General features: G+C 34.5%; 2 protein-coding genes across 2 annotated transcripts in view; both read left to right on the top strand.

The window, feature by feature from the left end:
• LOC148233618 (TWiK family of potassium channels protein 7-like) overlaps positions 1-14976 on the top strand; it is a 32833-nt gene extending 17857 nt beyond the window's left edge. The window contains exons 2-3 of the mRNA XM_088188573.1: positions 12926-13614; positions 13672-14976. Coding sequence (XP_088044699.1) covers positions 13065-13614; positions 13672-14459 — 1338 coding nt within the window. The 5' untranslated portion in view covers positions 12926-13064 and the 3' untranslated portion in view covers positions 14460-14976. The remainder of the gene's footprint in view (positions 1-12925; positions 13615-13671) is intronic.
• On the top strand, positions 14460-14976 carry LOC148233619 (uncharacterized; the record flags this gene model as incomplete). The annotated part of the gene is made up of 1 exon (XM_088188942.1): positions 14460-14976. A coding segment is annotated over one exon (393 nt), but the record flags the coding sequence as incomplete, so codon positions are not given.
• Positions 14977-25394: the final 10418 nt, after the last annotated feature.

The raw sequence follows: 25394 nt of genomic DNA, 5'->3' as shown, positions 1-25394 counted from the left end.
AATTCACATATTCGTTAAATTTAACTGAATATAAAAACCCGAATTGTAAATAAACCAGGTACATTTTAAACGTAAAAATGTAATATAATATATATTTTAATTTGTTTAATCTCATCATTCACTAATATGGATTAAATGTTTATTTGCATATCTTTGTATTTTATAAAATTATATATTAGCTCTGTATCATCAGCATAAAGTTGAATCTTTCCTGCAAGTGTACACAGGGTTAAATATCATTTCTGTACTGATTGAATAAAAAGGGTCCCTAAATGGAACCCTGTAGAATTCCACACTTCACTAAATTGTAAATGTAAGAAAAAAAAATGTTTTTTAAAAATTCATTTCTTCTAATGGCTAAAATTGATTAATTTTTTTGGATAAAACAGATATAGGGCGATAATTTTTAGTGATCTTCTTATCGTCAGCTTTGTATAAAGGAGATATTTTGCCAAGTTTTAGGCAATCCTAAATATTTCCTTTTTCAAATATTCATTGAATAATTTGACTAAAATAGGAGCAATAAGACTGTAAATTGATTTGATTGTTTTAATTAATGTGCTATTAAAAGCAGGTGCTGAATTATTTTTTAACTTATTTGTTTATCTTATGACTTATTTTAATATAATTTGGTGAAAATAACTGACCCGTATTTGTGATAGTGTTTTTATCGTCAAGGTTAATTTGTATTTGATCAGCTAGAAATGTTATTAACTAAATAGATTGGCTATTTTTTTATAGGTCTGTAGTTAAATCTCCATTATTATTTAGAATAACTTTATATATTTTTGTTAAATATGTTAATATTTTTTATATTTTAAATTGGTTATTATTAATATCTTATTAGTATAGATTTTGTCTAGGTTAACATAATACTAGGTTTTGGCTTCTATTTGAGATGACAAATATTTATATTTTTAATTAAGTTATCTATTTATTAATAGTGCAAAAAACAGAAAAATCTCCGAAAGATTTTTTATTAAATGATTTTTTTTATTTACATACATATATATATGTAAATATAGGATTAATCGTTTAGTATTTAGTCAGTAGCGTAGCTAAAGTTTGTGCCGCCCCTTAAATACGTCAACAAACATACTTTAATTAAAATTAATAACGCATATTTCAGTAGACCAAAACTGTTGTCCGTCAGTCATCCTGTGAATTCATCACACGTCATCCTTACCACGGGTTGATTGTCTGGCAGTCGCTAAGAGACTGAGACAGTACGCGATTTGCATCGCGTTGCATGGCACTCTTTGTAGCTGTCTCCTGTTACCTCTTGCTGCGTCACATAAATTTATATAAATATAAACGATATAGTTTTATTTCCTTATGGAACATTTTATATAAAAACCTTATATTTTTGTCAAATAAATTAATTTGAATTTTACGACCGCTGTTTCTCCAGACCCCTGAAGAGGCTGAGATTCTTTGTTTTCGCATCACTGAATCAGAATAATATTTGCAAAAACACATTAAACATATCTACACGTTTCGTATTATATCGTCCTAAAGTATATTTCGAATAAGTATGGTGCAAATTTCAATTAATTTCTAAACCGATATATCATTTATACGTACATATATATTAGTTCTTAAATTTTTTAACATTATACATACGTCCACTACTTCGAAAACTCCCTTGATACCAAAAAATACTGCTTCAACAATCTTGCTTGCATCGTTGGCTACCAACCAATCATTTATTTACCTGCAATGCAGTCTCCGTAGAATGTTCTTCCCGAAGCCCTATTGTTGTTCACGTAAAATATTGTGTCTCTACTTGTTTTTTGACTACGTATTCCGTAACTTTAAAAATATGGAAACATGAAAAAACTTTAAATAGATACATATTATTCATACTTATCCAAGAACACCTTCTCTCTATATTAATATTTCTCTATATTGAATGTAACGCATGCTTAAAGGTGAATAGTGAGCTTTTTAAGAACATTTTAATGGTTAATTGAAACTCGTTTAACCTCGATCTTTAGCCGACGCTGCAGTCTAAGATCGGCAGATAATAACGCTGCCGTTTAAACGTCCTTTTCAGCGTCGCGTCGTCGAGACAATGAAAAGCCACATAAATTTACTGAAAATCGGCTTTGACGATATAGTATATAACATGGGCGTCCACGTGTCTTTGTAATTAATCGTTTAAGGCTCGGCAAAAGGAACAAAAAGCGCCGTGCGAATTTTGAGTTTGTCGAGTTTGCAAAGTAAAAGGTCTTCCTGTTTAAGTAGGTTTCCCTGTACGTTGACGAATCCCTTCCGGCCCGATCGATCCATACTTTTTGCACTGGCCCTCCTCCGACTGCACCCTGTTGCTAAAATATGACCTTTGTCGTTTTCGCGACAGATATTAATGTATCGTTTGGAAATAAAGAACAGCCCACTTTCCGCTCTTTGATTTACGCACTGCGGTCGATTTACTATATTCACCAGAAAATAAATCATTTCTCAAGCGTGTCAAAAAATACTAAGCGCAAAATTATCTTTTACAATATACCTTTAAAACAAGAATAAACTAAATGTGCAATACGAAACTGAACAGGACCTTTATTTGTTGCTTATATTTTTATCATTAATTAAATCCAATTATTCACGATATATTTTTTAAAACCGAAGCTTTTCTATTAAAATTATATCGTGTCCTTTACATCGATAAAAATTATTATTAGATGTTTATATAATATTATTTTGTATATTACTATTTGATGAACATACATATGTTATATTTTATTAATATTAAAAATATTTTAATATAATATAACTACAACGGAGCAATTTAATTTATTTTACATACATACTAATATATAATAGTAAAAATTTTGCATTGAACAACCTGATACACCTAATATTTAAAATCGGGTGTGAACCCAAAAAATAACATTGTTGTATTTTATGAAATTAGATTGTAGTGCGTTATTATATTATATGTAAATTTTAATACAAAATCTTATTTTATATATAATATTGTATATTTAGACATCTATGAACAAGTATTGAAATAATTTATTAATAAATTTAGCAAAGTTTAAATCCATGAATTAAATATACTAATTTGATCGTTATTTTTTAGTATCCATGAACATGTTAAAACATAATCATTTAATTTCTCATTTGTAAATATAGCGAATTTTTAGATGAAATTTTAATAATTATGTACCACGCTGCAAAGTTTAATTCAGATACCGTATATAGATAATCACGGATACGACATATTATAACATACATATATAGACATTCATTTTCGTAAAGAATCTCTTCCGGCATTCATCGCAAGAATCGAATAGATTTCTATATGTGAAAGCAAATAATATTTCCTGAGTTTTTTATTATTGTCATTGTTATTGTTATAGAACAATGTAGATTTTTTATTATTATTTTCTCTATGAGAAATACCAGCAGAATTTCGATTACGAACTCTTATGTATAATCGTATAATATATACATAAGGTCATGAGAAACTGTGATTCTTTGTTGCTCAAAAAACATTTTAATTTGCAAAATATTGCATTAAACTGTATTACAAATACTATTTTAATATCGAATAGTTAAGAAAAGGGCCGAATATATTTGGATATTCGAATTAAAATCTGTAGCTACCAGTCAAGACCATACTGACTACGTTATTTCGACCTTTTAATGTTAGTCGGCACTTTTGATTACTATTTAGCATTAATTTGTATTTTCAGATATTTTTATTTAAAGACACCGATTCCCCTTTGTTCATGGTATGTTTGAAAGATGCATTTACCGATGCAACCAAATCTCCGATCGTCACATAACTCAGCGCAACGAATATACTTGTTTGGCAAATCGCAAATATTGTGACAATTTATTTATTACACTTTTTAGAAGTATTTTTTTTCATTCGAACGTATGCTCCAAACATAATCAATTTTATTTCATAATTATTTTCTCAATAAAAAATAAAGTACATAAAAATAAAGCATATATAAATATTTAAATTATACAAAATAAAAATATGAATATCTTTAAAAAAAATATATACATTTATAAATTATATAACATATGTGTACAGTGAAAACTCTATGTAAAAATTAGGATTGCGTATTTAAGTTTCTATATTCTTAACTTTATTCGAACATATAATTAGAGCAAAATGATTTTTAATTTTGTATAAATATGTGAAATTGGATTTGAAAAAATGGTGCGAAAACTATTTTTATTTCCGACCATTTTGCTCAAAATTTTGCCACGACTTATGAATAGATATTTTTTAATCGTTAACGTAGTTGAAGTGGAATGCTTTGCGTGACTTGCGCTTCTACTTCTAGCCTATTAGAGATCTGAATAAAAAACAGTGATTTTATTTGAAGATGTAGGTGTAAATATTTTTTTATTGTAAAGCACTTTTAAAAAACTTTAATTATACGAATTCATTGCAAGGGGTGCGCTAGCAAAGAACTCATGTTTAAATTTGAATTAAAAATTGCAATCCATAAGTCATCCTTTAGACACGTCGTATGTTTATTGTCTGAGCCTGAGAGAGTATGCGATCTACCTCGCGTCGCTTGGCATTTAATTAAAGTCTGTCTTCTGTTCACCGCTACTCTCATCACAAGAATGAATATTAATTATTTTATTTTTCTATTTTTCTAATACTTAATTCTTGTTCAATAAAAGCCTTTTTTAACAAATAAATTTCTTTAAATTTTGTAACCTGCAAAATAAGTTTTTCTCGATCCTTCCAACTGCTTTAAGCTTTAAAAATCCAAAGACGTTTATGTCATGCTTAAAATGGTTTTATTATTACAGTACATAGGCATCTATGTCATGCCCAACATATTTTCTATTTTCTGAAGTCATTTAAATAATTTGATGATAAGAATTTTAATATTTTATTTCATTAGTTACTCATGTATTACGGTAAAATTTTTTCGTAAAATCAGTTAATCCATCGATGGATTTTGGAAGCAATTTTATGACATAATAAAAAAACAGATGTCTTGCTGGTCGTTACCGAGCGTTCCCACTGCAACGACACCGATATAATTTTATTGATTTAAACGTGGATTTTTTACCTCTGAGAAGAGATAATTGTTTTTTGCGTTCTCATATTGGTCAAAATTCGATTTAGATAAGCTTCATTTTATTTTCGCTAATGGTATGTCGTAATATTGCTATAAAAAAATCTACATATTGCCATATGGAACGCCAACGGTCTATCGCAACACACACAAGAAATAACAAAACAGACGTCTTGCTGGTCGTTACCGAGCGTACCCACTGCGACAGCGACGGCACAATTTCATTGCTTTTGACGTGTATTTTTTACTTCTGAAAAGGGACAATTGTTTTTTGCGCTTTCCTATTGGTCAAAAATTCGGTTTATATATACTTTATTTGATAATTACTAATTGTAAGTCGTAATAATGTTATAAAAAGTCTTTATATGAACGCTAGATAACCGAGCGTTTCGACTGCGATGGCGACGGCACGATTTTGTAAATTTTAACGTGAATTCTAAAGCTGTAAATATGAATGTCATTTAATAAAATCGAAATAATAATAAAACGCCCCCCCCCCTTTTCCTCTGGTAAAAGCTTAAACGACGTCCCTGCGTTTGACACTTTGAACACGCATGATTATTGACAGCTGTCTGATTTACGGTGCTGCTAACTTATGAAATTCGAATAGGATTACTCGGTACTATGGCCAATTTAGTTTTTTTAATTTTGTTCAACTTATACAATTTGGTCTAGCACAAGCAATAATAAAATACGCAATGGAAAAATTATAACATATTATATAAATAAACGTACAACAATACAATAACATTATTTGCATGGAAGGACAAAAGTATCGTCGCGATGTAGACTAGGTGTAGCTTATAAATAGGTACTATTGCTATATAGTAAATTTATATTAAAATGTAAAAAAAATGGTGAAAGTAAAACAAAATAAATCAAAATCATATCTTTATATGAAAGATTGCTTTGAGAAATATCATGCGATGGATTACCAAACAAAGTATAATAAATATGTTATTGTGATTTACATACATAAAAATATTTAGTGTGTCATATATCAAATTATTAAAAAAATTAACAATAAATTTCATGCGATTAAAAATATGTTGAAAATCATTGGTGTTGTGTAAATTACAATAGTGAACAAATAATTAAATATTTTTTAAAAGGATAGAGTGAAACATTCTTTCTTTTATCGTTGCATTTTTGGGTGGTTTTTTCTTCATGTAGTGGTCCCAACATCTGAAACGGGTACAGGGTATAAATAAATGCTACATTTTTGAGAATAAATAAATTGATTTGAAAATCTGAGGTTTAAAATTGGTTGCCTGAGTTTTAAACCGAGCGCGCTTCCCGGGCGAAAGGTAATAATATTTTAACAGAATAAATTTTAGAATATTTTCGCCCGATACAAGCGAGTAAATGAACCGCTGTGAGGTTTTAATTGTCTCGTTTTCGTTATGCGCAAATATCATAAGTCACAATTACGTTTAATGCGGACGATCTATCTTAGTTAGGCGAAGAAAACGGAATTAATCTGACTTTCTCGCTTTGGAGGATTCGTGACGCGAATCGGAAACCGCCTTCAGGTGTTCGCCATTAATCACCGGATTATTCCGCGTTGTTACCCGAGTGATTCTTCATAATTCGATATCCACGCAAGCGACTCGTATTAATGGCGGTGCAATCTATTATTACACACAGAATGCAACTTTACTCTCCGCCAACTGCTACGAGCGCTCTCGACATACATATATTCCAACTTTCCGACCGCTGTCATAGAGAAAATGCGCAAAACTTTTCCAGTAATTCTATAGTACGTTACGAAAGAGAGGTCCTTAATCCGTAGAATATTATTTTTACTACGCGTCTTGAGATTATCTTTCGTGTCGTATATCGTATCGAGGAACGTAATCTAGAAATACTTACGTTAGATGAAAAAGAGTCTTCTTCGAGATAATATTTTATTTTTTCTATTGGTATGTTTCCGACTATCTTGTCGCAGTTAGATTCTGGGAAAACAGTAACGTGAAGTTTATTTCTGTCGGTCGTACAAATAAAATATACCTTCCAGATAATCTCCAAGACCTTTCATAGATCATATACAATTCTTAAGACTCATTAACGGAATAAAGCTAGAAATAACAAGCTTTAAAAAATAAAAATCTTTTTTTTTAAATTAAAAACATCGTAAGAAAACATATATCCCGAGTTCGATTTTTTATGTGAAAAATAAGCATTCGAATATAAAACAAGATGGCTGACAGTACCATAACAACAGTTTTAAATAATTATTATTTAATAATAAAATGTTGCTACGCGACAATAATTTTCATTATTTCGTCATTTGACTGAATATAAATAATCAGATTGCAAATTAAGTAGGTGTGTTATAACTGTGAAAATGAAATATATACATAATGTGTTAAAGATTAGAAGAATACATTGATTAAACTAGATAAACAATCTTCGTAATGAAATCTTCAAATTTTGAATTACCGGCGACGGGCTCCGAAGCCGAAAAGTGAGTTTCTCCTTTTATAATACATCAACATTATCATTGCTTCCGATTTAATGCACATATACGTTAGATTTGACTGAACGTTTAAAACGTACATAGGTAGGTTTTAAACGTGAGCATGTAATTTTTGTAATTTTTTCAACCTTAAAAATATTTTTTATTTTATTATGGATTTTTAATATTCTTAATTTGCGCAGAAAAACATTTATTTAAAAAAATATATTTATCAAATTATTTTTTAATAAAAATAGACAAAAGTCTCAAAATTACTAATATTTTTAAAGCGCACTTTTGGTCTAAAGTAACAGATTAGATACTCGATTAGGTGTTATTTTCTAATTAGTAAATGTAATTAAAAACTGACTTTTATATTTACACATAAAACAACTTTTTTAATTATAAAGTAACTTATGATGTAACCAAAATACTTTTTTATTACTAAAATTTTAATTTATGATAAAATTGTGTTATATGCAGCGTTAAAATGGGCCCTCTAACACCTTAAATACGCTAAAACACAATCAATGACTTATAATCGCTCACATTGCACTAACTACAGGTGATCGATTGTGTTGTAGCGTCAGTAAGGTGTAACAAAATATTTTTTAATATCAGTAATATTTTGAGCGGATGTGTAACCGATGCAATTTATTATTATTATTTATTTAACTGTAAACCTACTTTTAAATGATACAAAATATTACGTTACAATATTATTTTTTATGTTGAAAACATTGTTTTTTTTTGTTTTAATAATATTTAGTTAAGTTACAAACCTATTTTAAAAATTTCTTTGTAACGTACACCAAATTAACGAAATTCCCAGTATAACGAATCTTCATTTTGTCCCCTAAAAACTTTCATACAAAATGTTTTCATTGTAACGAAGACTAATCTCAGTATAACGAAATATTTTGATTCGAATTTAAAAATGACGTTGCAACTTCACAGAATATTTCTCCGAATTCAATTTGCCTTTTACTTGGCGTGTGCTATATGTGTTCAAAAGCGACATTACAGGTGTTTCGCTGACCCTCAAACTTTTTTTATAAAACATTTTTTTCACAATTTTTATTGTGTTTCATACAGTATCCTTAAAAATGGACAAAAAACGATCTGTCAACCTTATAAGAGGGTATTTTGATGCTGTAGTAATATGGTAATTAAAAATTAAATAAAAATATATCATCTTCTTTACATTCAATATAAGGAATTTTCAGTATACCGAAATTTATTCATTGGTTCCGTGAACTACTGTACAATGTTTAATTTAATATTATCTAGCTAAGTTTTAAACCTATTCATAAATGATATACAATATTTAGATTTATCATTAAATATCTAAGTTTTAAATCTAACGTTAAATAATATAAAATGTATTCTTCTGGAAATATTTAGTCAAGTTGTAAAGCTATTTTCTAATGAATTGAAAATGTTAAGTAGTTTTTTATAGATTGAACTATTTTTACTATCATTGAAAATCCTAAAAAATTATGTCTAATTTGAACCATTAAATTTAAAATATATTTTTTTAAATCAGAACGAAGCAAAAATAATATTTAAAAACCAAAAAGTTGAGGGTCCGGTATTCGCACACTCGCTAAATTCAAGTTAGTTACAAGTAAAATGTTTTATCATCTCGGAGCAGTGATTTTCTATAAATTCGAAAGATAATAATATTTTTCCCTAATTCAATAATCTATATAGAGAAAAATACATTATGCAAAGTAACGTTAAGGGTCGGGTCTAGAGGTAGAGGTAGCGCGCTGAAAGTTATGCGCGCTCGTGACGTTCCTAAGCCCGACTTTAAATTAAAATAGTAAATATTCGCGTGATTAATTATGCGCAGCCGTTATTCCGGAGAATTATATTCTAAATGATACCCGACGCTGTTTCCGTGCCGTTATTAACCAGATTTGAAAAGGAAAAGAGGGATGCGCGCATTATTTACGTCGTCAATAAGTAACTAACGAAGGTCCTACGATTAAAAACGTCTCTAATTCGAGTCCCGTATGCGCGCGCGCGTTTTCCGGAATAAAAAGAGGATTACCTGCGAGCGCAGATTAATCTGGAAGTTAAAAAATCTCCCGCGTAACGAAGCACGTATAAAAATGATTACCGCTCCTCCCTCGCCCGGGTGATGGAATTATACGTCCCCGCGCGTTATGCCGCATATTTCAGAACGAGGATCCCGCGGGGGCGACCTTTTCTCCTTTTATTCTCGATTATCGATCTCCTAGCTCGTTATCGGTCGAGGGCCCGAAAGGACGGGACGAGACTCGTCGCGTCTCTGCGATCCCCCGACGCCACTCGAAAGGGTTTGGTGCCCGAAACCCGACCTGTATATTGTCTTAAGTGCCGACGCGCGTATTTAGTCGCCCTTAGTTGGCGATCTTTGAGAAAAATGTATCTCGACGTGGGTATCTGCAGGTAGCGACTGAGGCGGCTTCTGTGCTGACTAGACAAGCCGCGGCTCGCGAGCCGCATGCGGCTCTTAGAGTATGTTGATGCGGTATTTTTCTCAATTCACAATTTTTACAAAAAAATTGGGCTTAAAATAATTCATATAAGCCCAATGAAAGGTTGATTGTAACTAGCACATTTTGCATTGAAAATGACAAACTTAAAAAAAAATATTGACGTGAAAAACTGTTTTAATCTACTTTATTTCTTAACACGCATTTTTATAACAACGTAAGGTTGGATCTAAAAATGTGATACTGTCATTACCCTGGTAGTCATAATCATCTTATTAATACACCACATATAATAAAATTTGTAGGTCTGTTTTGTTTTAAAATACCATTCAATTTAATTTCTTAAACTTGAAAATTCTTACTTATGTGAAAAAATATATAAAGATTCGTTACTGCATAAGTTTCTTACACTTTTAATTAGAGGGTTTATCCGTGCAATATTTTAATAACGACTTACTGTATTTAATAATAATATTTTAGTAGTATATTTTAGCATTATTGATATTACTAATATCAATACTATTACTTGTACTATAATTAATATTATTATATATTTCTTGTGTCATATAAACACTTCCATTCCATTTCCTCCAGGGCCGGTCCTAGATACCTGGCCGTCCGTGTGCAAAATTTTGGAAAAATACAAATATTTCCTGAACGATAGGATAAACACATATATTAATATTAAAACGCATTGTTTGTACAAAATTCAGTTTATTTATTGAATATTTACATATATATATATATATATATATATATATATATATATATATATATATAATTGAAAATAACAAAAATAATATTTTTAAGTACTATACTCGAACAAAAAAGTTTTTAAGAAAATCTTCTGGCTTTTAAAGACGCGAATTCGTCGATTAGTTCTGATAAGTCAATAGCTGGCCATACACGCGCGGGCACATCTGACGGATCTGCCCGTCGCGGGTGCCTGGCGGACAAGTCCGATCGTGTGTGGTGAGAAGAGACACAGACTTGTCTGTCTGTCGTCTATCCGCGGCGCCAGTCGACCACACGCTGAAGTGTGGGAGAGTGAGGGACCTCTTTTGAGCTTGAATTCCCAAGCTCCTAAGAAGAAGAATAATAGAACGTATACATATGTATGCGAGGGAGAAGCGATACATGCGCATAATAATACTCGTTGTCTCGCTTGTTCTTGTTGAAGTGGCAATGCTCAAGGATTTTGTTTGTGTCACATCCGGCTATAAAAATAAATATTTTGGCCCATTTTGCACAAAATAAATAAAAAAATAATATATAATATCACAGTAACTGGTTTTCAACTCCTACCATATGATGGTATTATTTTCGTGTCTGTGGTTTTTGGATAAAAAGTGGAAGTTGTGGCGTACATCTCTTTTTTGACATGTTTGTTTTGTCTGACTGAAATTTTACATCTAGCTCCATATAATATTTTTATAAGGTAACATTATCCATTTTTTAAATTATAAAAAAAAACTAAACAAAGATTTACTTTCATTTTCTTATTCAAACCCTTGATTGAAGGAATTGCTCATGTGATCTAAAGTCGTAAAATAAAAATGTATCTTAAATTGCTGATTGGTATCTGCAATCTAATTTGATTTAGTTTCGTAGAAAAAGTGACGTAGCTTTTTAATGTGTCTCAGCCTTTATAATGGCATAGCTAGTGAATATATTGAAACATTCATTATTTATTTTTTGTATTATATAAATTTAAGGATTTTTTAATATCTACCATTGAAAGCAAATCGTAACTAGATTAAGACATAAGGACCGTATAGTCTTAATTCTACTTTCTCATCTTGTATCGCTAAGACTTTTGAGAAGTAAATTTGAAATGTGAGAACCCTAAAAAGGATTTGTCTAAATTTAAAACAATAATCACGAGGCACCAACGTTTCATTGTATGATCCACCAAGAAGCGCTTTGTGCACAGACATTTTCAGAAAAATTATAAAAGTTATGGAAGTATTAATTAAGATTACCAACAGCATTGTGGCTTAAGCGCTCTACCATCGTCAATTTAAAGAGTTTTTAAGTGAAATAAATAGCGAATATCAAGACTTTCAAGAGGTGAAGTTTTAAAGCGTTTTGCGTCTTGCCTAAACGAAATTAAAATATTCCTCGAAAAAAGAATGTACAATATTCAGAATTAACAGACTATCAGAGATTTAAAAGAATTTTACGATTAATAATATATCACATTACAACTAAATTTCCTCAATCAAAACTTACAAGGTAAAGAAAATACGTAGTGTTTTCGAAGCTTGAAGAGATAATCTCATTCGAAAATATATTGCTCCTTTTCGCTTCTTTAATTAATTTCGAATAATTGTATAAATATCGCCTAAAAAGCAATGCTCGCACTAGCACTGATTATTTTAAGACAGCAATATTATGATGGAATCTGAGATAAAATATCTAAAAATTCCCTTTGCAAAAAATACACTTTGTTTTATTTTAATTACACTAAGCTATTCTGAAAAGTTGCCGAGCTTACGTGCATAAAATACCCTTAACAGGTGGCGCATAATTTGTTTGCATAGGGGAGACTAAAATTTGAAGTTCCGCCACTGAGAGGTGCCAATTGAACGTCTGCCTCGGGGCGCTAATTTTCACGCGACGGGCCTAAAAGCGGCTAATGCAACTGCGCGGGGAGAGCTACTTCAAATTTAACCTTAGGTTAATTGCAAGTTATGCTAGATTAAATTCGGTTCGACGGCGTCTCGGGATTCGTAAGAGAGAAACGGTTGGCAATAAACGGGCGAATCAGCGAGGGCGCGAAAAATAACGTCGCGGAACGACGAGTCTAATTAAGCGTCGCGGGGAAGTGATTCAGTTTCCATTTCTGCGTTAATTACGACCGAAAGATCGAAAGAACGCCCGACTGATTAGGTTCATCGCTCATCGTTCATTTTTCGTTTCAGGTCTCGATGGCGCGGCGAAGGACGCGCGGAGGCGACCGCCGGACGAGGGACGACGAGAGCGGAGGCGCGCTTCCAGAGGACAAGACGACGAAGTGAAGTCGATGCGGATCCCGGGGGGTCGCCGGAGGAGAGGTGCGCGATGATGCGCGACGCCCCTCCGTATCCCTCGTCGTCGTGCTGCTTCGGCGGCGGAGGTCCCCGCAAACGCGGCGAGGACTCGGTGTTGTGCTGCTGCTGCACTTGCCCCACTCCCACCTCGTCGGCCTCCGCGCTCACTTGTCTCGGCGTGTGCATCGTAGTGCTCGTCTACACCCTGCTCGGCGCGTTCCTCTTCATGGCGCTCGAAGGCGCCGTCTCCGCTTTCGGGGGGGAGACGGAGACCTCCGTGGCAGCCTCGCAGCCGAACCCAAGCTCTGCTGAGAGCGCCGCCAGCGTCGAGCTACGCTCCAAGACCGTCGAAAAGCTATGGTCTATCACCGAAGATCTCAACATCCTGTACAAAGACAACTGGACGCGGCTGGCCGCACAGGAGGTGGTCGAGTTCCAGGACGCGCTCGTCAAGACGGTGCGCGGCACTTCCGGCCTCGGCTACGACCGGAGAGACCCGGACGCGCGATCCGACCTACAACGACACCGCTGGTCTTTCTCCTCCAGCTTCCTTTACTCGCTGACGCTCATCACGACCATAGGTGAGAATGATTTTTTTAACCGCTCTCGCAGCTCGATGACGCGCTTCTTTGTCGCAGGGTACGGGAACGTGACGCCCAGGACGCAGGCGGGTAAGCTGGCGACCATAGCGTACGCACTGCTGGGCATCCCGCTGATGCTGGTGTACCTGTCGACGGTCGGGGACGTGCTGGCGCGGTCCTTCCGCAAGCTCTACGGCAAGGCGTGTCGCTCCGGACCCGAACCCGGTCCGAAGCCACTCAAGCACTCCAAGTCGACGCTGAGCAAGAAGGGCATGCCTCCGAACCGGGTGCCAGACCTCTCGCCCAAGGGTTTCTTCGACGGCAGCAAGCCCGGCGACGGAGTCGTGGTCCTGGACTGCGTCGACCCCGGGATCCCCCTCGGCGGTGCCTTCTCGGCCGGCTTCGTCGACGGCTTCCCCGGGAAACGCTACTACCACAGAGGCTGTCCTGAACAAGTCCGGGTGCCTATCTCGCTGTGCATGATCATTGTCGCCGTGTACGTATCGTTAGGCGCGGCGCTGTTCAACCGGACGGAGAACTGGACGTTCCTCGAGGGCTCCTATTTCTGCTTCGCGAGTCTCAGCACCGTCGGCTTCGGCGACCTGAGGCCCGGACAGTACGCGAGCGAGATCTCGCCGCAGGCCCAGGACGTGTCCCTGTGCGTGTGCTCCGCTTACATACTGATCGGGATGGCCGTGATAGCCATGTGCTTCAATCTGGTGCAGGACGAGATAATAGTGCTAGTGCGAAAGTTCAACCGGGCGTGCGGCGGCAGGACGAGACACCACGCGCCCCCCGCGCAGCCGGACGGCGCAGAGGAGATGGCCATGTCTGCGGTGTCTTGACAGAGGCCTCCGCCGGAACCCCCAGTTCCGGCGAGCGCCTCGTCGTCGTTCGCCAAGCCGGCGACGACGCCGCTTCCGGTCTCCGTGCCGATCCAGATCCGAGGCCCCGGCAAGTGCAACAGTCTGCCGAGAAAGCGCGCCTCGGACGCCAGGAGCTCCAACTTCCAGAGGAACGCACCGGCGAGGAGGTCGAGCGGCAACGAGACGCTGGTCGAGTACTTCGTGCCGCGTAGCGTGAGCGAGTTCAACCTGAGCGCCCTGGAGCCGGCGCTGCGTCCCCCGGCCCGCCAGCAGCAGGGCCAGCCCAAGGAGGCCAAGGCGAAAGACAAGACCGTCACCTTCGAGGACGACCAGCCCAGGAAGACGGCCGAGATGGGCGACGTCTTCATGTGACGCCGAAGGTCCGCGGGCTGAGCCCTCCGGCCTAACCTGTTTCGCATCGCGCCCTCGTTTCGAGCTAGAGATAGAGATTGTATTCGAGTTGCGATTTGTTAAAAAATATACACCTCATCCAGAAGCGACGCCTTTCACTCTCCGACTCTTCCCCGACGATCGACCGACGCGAAATCTAAACAAAGACTTTCAATCGAGCGGACGTCCGATCGGATAAGCTCGTTTTTTTAATTCGCGAATTTCGCCTCCTTTATCGCCGTCGATGCACTCTTAGTTCAAAAAAAGATTGACGTTCGTCTCCCCTCGACCCTTTGAATCGTTCGAGTGCACCGAATTCGATAAGCGAGCGAAATTTACGGTTAAATGCGCATTTCGAAGCTTCTACTGATAGAGAAGGCAGATCAGGGACGTCATTTGTGGAGGAGCAGGTGGGGGTGACACTTCCCTCCTTCATTGAATTTGGCCAGAAAAATTGATGTCATTCAATGAAATCAAAATATTAAAAAAAAAAAAACGACCACCGACTAGCCAACCTTTGCCAGTCCAAATGACGTTCCTGATTCTAAACCATTATCCCTCAAAAAATTAAAAAAAAAACAGTATCAAATCAATACGTTATTTCAGTGAAATTATATCAGAATACTTTTTAACCGGTAGATTCATGTTTTTATCAGTGAAAATATAGTTTATCTGTCAGGTGCTATTAAAATTATATGCTGTAAACTTTTCAATGTGTAATAATATATATGTTACACCGAATCAGTGCAATAGCTTATTACGTGAAATTTTCTTAATTTATGAAAAGTGCAATTCCGTCGCTTCATTCACGAATAATGCAAATTATCTGCCGAATGCGTGAATTGGATAATTTGACTTATTTCGTGCGTTGCCTTTTCATTATATAAAGTTTAATCAATCATTAACTACATTGACGTTCATCTTCTTTTGGAATGCCATAAATGTCTAAAACTATAAATATGACAATGTAATAAATTTTATTACCAGGTATTTTCACGATTTATGTATTGGGTGTATGGTGGATTTTTATGCTCTTATGGTGTGACAGGTTAGGTGCGATAGTAGCGCTCCGGTGGTGTTTTACGCAACTAAACCAAATGTCATTTGATTATATAAAAATAAATGAATAATTAACTACGATTTTAGACAAGTTAGGTACGAACGAGTGTTTCGGCAACAATGACATTTGATTTAGTTCCAAAAAACGCTATCGGAGGTCTACGAAATGAGGTAATGACTCCAATTACTTTATCTGTTCATAAAACTCAAGAGCCTTTTTCTTAATTAAATAACTACTAAAAGGATTTTTTAGTTAGATCTTAGATATCCAAATTACGAGCGCTCTTTCCGTTTATAATATAACATCTGTCATCCCAGACGCGATAGAAATTTAAAAACACGAACACATTCGGTTAATAATCACTGTATGTATAAAATTATATAAGATGTACATATATTATATATGCAGGGCCGGCTCGTGGCGTGTGCGAAGTGTTCGGCACACACAAGTGCCGTAAAAAAAAGGCGCCTAAAATATTTCTAAAAATATGTCATAAATCTTTCGGATATCTTATGTAATTCTCCATTATACATTTATGGATCTCATTTCTTTAAAGTTTCAAATTATTCATTGGATACGACAGAATACAACATTTTGTCAAAAAATCGGGGATAGTTGACTGAATTGTTGTTGCTCAAGAGAATCATTTTAATTATATGTTACATTTAGAGGAAATTTTTTTTGAAAAATTATTTTCCTAAGATAAAGGGAAATTTCTTATGATTATCGAGCTAGTTTCAACATATGATCCAGTGATAGAAAAAATCCATACAAAATATATTATTTGAGAAAAATATCCAGCAAGAAATCATCTCATTGATCGCCAAAGCTATCAAAGACAAAATTTCGACATGGTGAAAAATGCTTTGATTTTTTTATATTCGTGGACTACGCCAGATGAAATTATTAACCCTTTAAACGTCAGCGACTAATTTGTGAGTCGCCTGTTATTTCTCTTCACGTGTCAGTATCTCTTTCTTAAAATAAATATAAAATTCTTGGTGTACAATAATCTTTACGAATTAAAATACTTGTTGAATTTAATTACCCTACAAAATAAACAAGATGTTCCGTTGTGATTTAGGATATATGAAGTGTTCCATCGAAGGAAAATTTGGGAAAACTCTGGTATATATAATGCTATGCCACATATTGAAGATGCTAGTTTTTATCGGCTTATTTAATTAAGGCAAAAACAATGAAAATTTGGTAATCGTATTCGAACCTCTGTTAAATTATCCGAGCGGATAACGAGGAATCTCACGCGCAAATCGTAAATTTGCCATTGGCTGATTCGCAGCACGAAGCGTCTTCTCAAAGGCGCTTAGACAGCGAGAAAGAAAGCTCTTCTCTGAATGGAGTCTTTCACTTCGAGCGGAGCGAGGCATGTCTAAAGAAATCCAAAATGCCACACTTTAATTGCAGCGACGGAAATACACTATAAGACGAAAAACGGCAATAAAACGCGTCATTACGCAAGAACAGTAAGTGCCATTTTCCGAACCAAAACACCCGCCGTTTTCCGAATTTTATAAAAAAGAAATAGACAATTGAGCCAATCGGGATGCCGCTGAAACGTAACCTGTTTAATTGGACAAATTGTACATTTTTCAATTCAAATAATATCTGAAAAATATTTTACAAAATAAAATTTTACTTATTTTATTTATGTATATCCAAATATTTAACTGTACTTTGCAGACGCTTACTCTTGCTCTCGAAAACGAATTTTCGGAAAAGTATTATAAAAATATAATCTACATTATTTTATAAAGTTAAGTTATACAACGTTAAAATATAAAAAAGCAATAATTTAAAATTTTGTACTTTTTGCCAAAATATAAAACAGCAGTATCGTTAGTCCCACTAGCTCTGGTTTTTACATATCGACGATTTTATATTGTAATAAACTGCAAAACTCATTATTTTTTATTCCTTTGATAACATATTTATATTTTTTATAAATATAAATCGTTCAAAGGTCGTTTTTTTATACGGGTTTTAGCTAAAACGATATATTTTGTAATTATTGCTAGATTTCGATTACCGGCTTAAACCGGCTTTCGATATAACGACCAAATGTAAGATATATTTTTATTTTTAAAACGCAAGTGAGTTGTCTGCAAATATTGTAGTAACCCTCGAATGATTTGTCAGAAACACTCGAGCAATGAATGAACACCCTACTACCAGGCAATCCTAACGAGGAACGATTAGCGGCCATTTCATTAATGCGACCATTATCTACTACATATAACTACAAAAAAAAGCAAAGGTAGACCAAAATGTTCTACTAGGTCCTCCACAACAACGGAAAGTACTGATGACAACGCGACATGCAATTGTTGGGAACGTTGTAATTTTATTTTATAAATGACTATGTAAATTACCCTGCATCGCATAGATTCAAACTCGTATAAAAGGAATATTTGATTCTGAAACAGCTTTTTTTAAACGATGAAAGGATTGAATGGTTTATATATTAAATTTACTTCCAGGGAGGGGCAAAATTTGGCCATTTAATGGTCGTTTTTTTAATATTACCATTTCATTAAAAGATTCATATTATTTTATATATGACACGCATTTTTCTGGCCAAATTCAAGGGTGTCTACGATTAAAATTGACGTTAAAAGCAATAAAATCCTGCTTAAGCGTTTGATTATCAAATGTTCATATTAATCATTTTTATAACAATATTACGATTTACAATATTCAAGTATTTTTCCGTAAAATGAGCGTCGGATTTTTTTTATTTCTTGTGTGTTTTGCGATAGACCGTTGGCGTTCCATGTGTTTTTTATAACAATATGCAAATTTGCAATAAGTGAGAATTGATAGAACTTATCTAATGCGAATTTTGCCTAATAGGAGAGCGCAGAAGCTAAAAATTCACGTCAAAAGCAATAATATCGTACCGTCGCCGTCTCAGTGGGAACGCTTTTTGACTTCTGAGAAGTGATAATTGTTTTTTCGCGTTCCTATTGACCAAAATTCGGTTTGAATACACTCTAATACTCTTATATCATAAATTCATAGTAATATTGATAAGAATATCTATCATATTTTGTACAAACAAACTATAAAGCAATATGTGAGATGCGACGTCTGTCTGTACTTTTTCTTCTGCTTATTTTCCCCTGAGAGATGAGATAATTAGTTATAGAATTTTCATTAGGTCAAGCTGGGTTTAGTTAATTTGTGTGGGTTAAGTTTGGGTTTGAACAGAAAATCGACGTTTCGCAACTGTCAAATTGCGCTTCATATACATTTTAGCGCAGCGTATAATTTTATTAGCACCTATCAATTGAATTTAATAATCAAGTGAGAGTATAACTTTACCAAAAAGTACGCATACAATGTAAAATTTAAACATCGCATTTAAATAAATAATGAGATGTATGTAATTATATATAATATATTACTCGTATAGAAAAATTGAAATCATGTGATTTTACTAGCATAAGCTAGATAAATTATATTTTCACTGCTTAAAATTATCTATTAAGCTAAATACATTATTAATATAAAATAAATAAAATATAAATCTTTCAGTAAATATGTATTCCGGTATGATTTCACTGAAATGACGTATTTAAAAAAAATATATTTTCGGCATAAATTCGAGATTGTTTTTTCTATATTTTTATTGCAGAATAGCCTGAGAATTTCCGGTTTAGAAACAGGTACAATATTTCAGTTTTTCCATGGGGGGAAAGGGGGCAATAGTTGGCCAGTCAGAGGTCATTTTTTTAATATTTTCATTTCATACAAATTTATTATATGACATGCATTTTTCTGCCCTCTTCCGTGCCCCTCAAAATTACGTCCTTGTTGCTCTGATTAAATTCTAAAATATTATTGTCCTTACCTTGCAGTATTAATTTCAATTTTTTAAATGTTCCATTGCATCGGTAATTAAGTCATAACGCTGAATTACTGAACCGGATCGAACTGAAAAATGCCGAACGACCGAATGAATCATCTTCTGTGACTCGGGTGTATCTACAAGATTTAAAAATTTCAAAAAATAACAAATATTTTTATTTATCAGTTGAGCCACAACAAAAGTCTTGAAAAGCCGCATGCGGCTCGCGAGCCACAGTTTAGTATTTGTTGCTATATAACACTCACAAAATATAGTCCATCATTTAATAATAGTTCAAAGTTAAAAATAGCACAATTGACTTAGAAATGGCAGCCAGAATGACGTGTGCAAATATAACATCGCCACTGTTTACCGTTTGGGAATATGTTTTATACTATAGAAGATATAATATGTTAATTAAATAAAAATGTAATGATTTTATATTGTTTCCCATAGAATCAGAACGAATCTATGACCTTGTCGATATATTAAATAAATTATTAATTAAACGGAATTTCGCTTTACAGTCTACTTTCTAGGAACGGATCTCGGTCGTAAAGTAAGAGCGTTTACAGCGGTATGGATACTCACTACATATTTAATTAATTTATTGCTACGTTTTTCACTCTAGATTGTAAATATTGTTTTATTAAATTTTCTGTATAAAAATTGATACAATCAAAAACCTTAATATTTAGCTATATTAGCTAAATAAATTAATAAAATAAAATAAGTAATTACTATTTTTTTTATTTTGTTATCGCAATAATGTATCATAATATATATAATCTATTGCTAACGTGCAGCTTTTGCTCATTTATTTCGCAATCACTTTTTATAAAAAATATATTATCTTATTTGTATTGCCGGGTTTATAGATGGGTCGGCGTTCGATTCGTTAGCTTACGTTGGCGACAGGATGAACAAAGACAAGTATCAAAACAAAGATAGCAAACATATTTTATATACAACGGAGGAAGTAAATCGGCAGATATCAAACGTTCAAAGAGTTAATAGTCAAGCGTGAGAATCTAAATACTACGATGTTAAGCCATAAACGACGGCGGAAATAGAATTTATTTTTTTATTTTTTTTTTTCTCTAGAGAAGAAAAAAAATATTTTTGTTTTTATGTTTTTTTTTATATATATTTTAAATTTTATTTTTGCTTTTGAGCAAATTTTGAAAATTTAATTCATCACACATCCCGCTCACGTTAGTTTGCAAACTAATTGTAACGACGTCGTTGCGCGATCTTTCCAAATATAGATATCGCACAAAATCTTCGACGTTTTCGTACTGGACCGCAAACGTCGGAATTCAGCATCGCGTTGGCACCGGTCGAAGGTGACGCCAATGACAACGTCCGACATTGATACTGTCGGGCGTAAATAAGGAGAAAAAAGGGCCAATCTACCCTTATGGGGCGATATTATCTACAGGTCGCATGGCACAATGCGGCTTCGTATTCAATTCAAATTCCAATTTGCCCCTTCGCTTCAGTGCGGTAAGTCGACGAAAGAAAAACCTCCCTTTGCAAAAGCGTACCCTTTTCCGCTTAATTAATATCCCCGTGACCTTTTCGTTCGAGTCAAAAGTCGAAATAGTGCTGCGAATCGCCTACTTAGGGGCTCAAAATTACGTTCTACGTTTAATTATCTCGAATCGTGTTCGTTTACAGGTTGTTTATACAGTGAGGCTGTCCACTGGCGAATATACTATCTAGGTGTAAATTTACGCTCATTTACGAAGCAATAAGCTATACATTCTTCAGTAATTTATTTGTTTATTGTATTGACACGAAAACAGGAACGAAATTTAGAAGGTAGATGGAGAGGCATTTGCCTTGAATTTTGACAGAAAAGTCCATATCATTTAATAAAATACTATGAATCTGATTCTAAACCAGAAATTATCGGGTTATCTCTTAAATAAAAACTTCCCTAAGATATTTTTAAATCATATCGGAATACATTTTCACCGGTAGATATATATTTTTACCAGTGAAAATATGGTTTTCTAGCAGATGCTAATCAAATTATATGATTTTAACTTTTCTATACGTAGTAATATATGCATTTACATATCAATATTTATTTACATGTAATATAAAAATGTTACAGTGAAGTTTTATTTTCACTAGTGAGGTCCAAATTTTCATCAGTAGATATATAATTCTACTAACGAAAATATAATTTAAATAGTGAAATCATATACTGTTCTAAGATCTCTATGAAATTCAATTTTACAGTTGCGAAACGTTTATTTACTGTTTAAACCCAAACCTAATCTAATGAAAGTCTTTAAATTAATTATAATTTCAGAACTTTAATTTTATCTAGTCCAAAATTCGGTTTAGATAAGCTTCAATCGTGTGAATCACTTATTGTATGTTGTAATATTTTTATAAAAAACTTACTATATATAGACATATGGAACGCCAACGGTCTATCGCAACACACACAAGAAGTAGAAAAAATAGACGTCTTGCTGGTCGCTACCGAGCGTTCCCACGTAAGCCTACTCATCTCTCAGAGGAAAATAAGCAAAAAAAGAAGTACATACAGACATCGCTCCATAGTTTGTCTGCACTAGCTTTAAAAGAAATCTAGCGAACCTTGCTGATAATACTACGGACTTCTGATATGGAAGTATAGGTTGAAGTATATTCAAACCGAATTTTGGTATATAGGAGGGCACAAAAACAATGATCATTTCTCAGAAGTCAAAAATTCACGTCAAAAGCAATAAAATCGTGTCGATGCCGTCGCAGCACAATAAAGTCTTATCGATATCGCTTCGCTTAGAAATTTATTCATCAATTTTGAAACGTATATATATATACTATAAAAAAATCCATATTTTTAATAACATAATTAACAAGAACGGCCCAGGATTGCGAGTAATTTAAACAGCGTATCGAAACTGCGATAGGCTCCAGTTTCATACGTGCAGATATAATCCAATCGGATCCGCAGACAGCTTTGAAGTTTTAACGAGGGAAATTTTTGTGTCGCGCGTAATTAAAACGACACGTCGATATTTACTATCGCCCGATTGCGGAACAGAGTCAAAAGGACCATAAAAACAAGAGAAAAGGGAAAAGCCGCAACTTCCGCGATTACATCACCGCGAAGACTGAAATTCTTTTCCCGCAGAAAACAATACGCTTATCTCGCCGATGCCAGGAATGCGACCGATTTTCGCAAATAGAATTTACATACAGCTTTTTCAGAAGAATATGGAGATTATTAGAAGGTCGAGCGCTTCTAGACCCCGCGAATCCGCAGAGCGACCCTTATAAATTTGTCAATTTAATAATTACGCCGGCGGACCGAAAACCTATCGGTCCAATCACAATTATTTACTACGGGCACTTTTATTTTTCTAATTTTCAGCTCTCGCAGATGAGATTATCGTCTTCGTTTTTGACGAGCAGTTTTCAATTTACGAAAGCTTTTGACATTTGAAGATCGCAGACGTATGCGGTGCATGAAATTAGATCGCTTAAATCCGTTTATTACGCTTGAAAAATCAAAGTGCTGCGCGGGCGAGAGGTAATGCGTCGTATGCGTCAAGAATACTATTGATAACATCAAAAACGAGCGAAACGTCGAATTTGATATATCTAATTTTAGATTCGTTTATTCGGATAAGGTCTAAGAACATTTTTTTTCGCAATTCTTTACGGATGATTTTTTCCGGTCGCAATATTATCACCTCGTAGTTATTCGCTGCACATTTTAAAAAAATATCATCTATAAATCTGTATATTCTATAATTATTAATGAATTTAATAGAAGATATGCTATATGACTATACAACGCATAGAATGAATATATTAATAAAATAGGGGGACAAATACTGGAACACACTATTTATGATAACAAATATGAAACATCGCGTGAAAAAGTAAGTAAAAATGTATACAAAACATCTTCGGAAAAAATCTAAAAAAAAAAAATTTATATTCAATAATCTGCCAATATTAAATTATTTCTTGAAGCTTATGAAAGGTGTAGTTTTTGCTTATAAATTGCTTAATAATGTCGTTATTTTAAAATATGGTGGATCACGTTAGCTATCTGAGGTATAACTACATAGAATCCATTGCGTACACCACTGCCGTTATCGGTAATAAGGCCTTACGAGTCCAACCCTTCGGGTGGGCACCCAGCTTGTCACGGCTGAACGAGCGGTTCCCCGGTAGTACTAAATATGTTATTGGAAATATATTAGTTTTCCTCCCGAGCGCTCAAGGAGATGCGCTCTCGCTGGCTAGCCAGCATTTCAATTAAAAAATGCAATTAAAAGCAATGCAAAATTGCAATTAAAAATGCTAGAATTATACGCAATGCATTGCATACATTGCATATCATCCTAGTAATAGCACCACCCTCCAGGTCTACGGGGGGTGTTTATGCTACCTCAGTCACAACCTTGGACCCCAGGAGGGGCCGAGCCCTTTAGCCTGCTTGCGTTACTTTGCTATGCTTTGTTCGTCCTAGGTAGTGCCTTGTGCTCTACCTCAGACGGCCATCCCAAGAGGTCCCTTCCCCTCAAGGGTTTGAGATTTAACCCAAGAAGGGTTCCTTGCTCTTCCACACTGATAAATGGCGGGAATCCAACGTGCATTAGACTGGCGCCCGAAGGTTAGGTAACTATCTAGTTCCATTTCATTAATATTCATAGTATTTCATTAAATGACATTCCTTTTTCTGGTCAAATTCAATGGTGTCCTTGTTTTGAATCCATGTCAAAAACAATAAAATCGTACCGAAACGCTCGATTATCTAGTATTCGTATTAAGAATTTTTATAACATTATTACGACTTACAATATTCAGATATATTGAAGTTAGTTTTTTTTATAAAATGAGTTCCGGAAACCACTAAGAAGTCTATTTTTATTTCTTGTATGTTTTGCTATAGACCGTTGGCGTTCCGTATGGCAATATGTAGTATTTTTATAATAATTTTATGACACACAATAAGCGAGAATCAAATGAACAAATCTTAACCGAATTTTGACCAATAAAAGAGCGCAAAAACTTCGATCTTCAATACAATAGGATAAATCTGTGTATTCACTTTCTACATCTTCCAGAAATGAAGCAAATTGGCGATGATAAGCTCTAATTGCTCGAATAAAATTTACAATTTTAGCACATGTCCGATATTTAAAACTTTTGAACATAATGCTCGCTAATGAATATTGCAATGCATAGGTTAAAAATAATTTTTACCACGTTCTTTTGTTTTGCAACTACACCCGTCACAGCCGGTTCACTATCAATTACAAAACTAACCAATTTTCCAATGGTAAATTATATTTATTAAAAACTTTCATGACTGCATCAAAAATATCAGCTTCAGTATCGTGCATAGGAAAAAAATTCAAAAGCTTTTCTCTGGAATTTCATAGATTCTTACTGGCTACATGTGATTTTTTAAATTGTTCTTCGATTAAACATTCATTTATAAATTCCCCTCCGTAAAAGGTTTCGACTTACTTGTAATTAAATGCGATAATATACTAGTCTTTACATCAGCATTGTTGTCTTCGAAGGTTTAATAAACACACTCTGTTGTTTTTGA

This window comes from Plectrocnemia conspersa, unplaced genomic scaffold (genome assembly GCF_051122295.1).
Source record: "Plectrocnemia conspersa isolate PC_06_02 unplaced genomic scaffold, ASM5112229v1 ptg000007l, whole genome shotgun sequence".
Taxonomy (NCBI): Eukaryota; Metazoa; Arthropoda; class Insecta; order Trichoptera; family Polycentropodidae; genus Plectrocnemia; species Plectrocnemia conspersa.
This window is presented reverse-complemented; position numbering and strand designations above follow the sequence as displayed.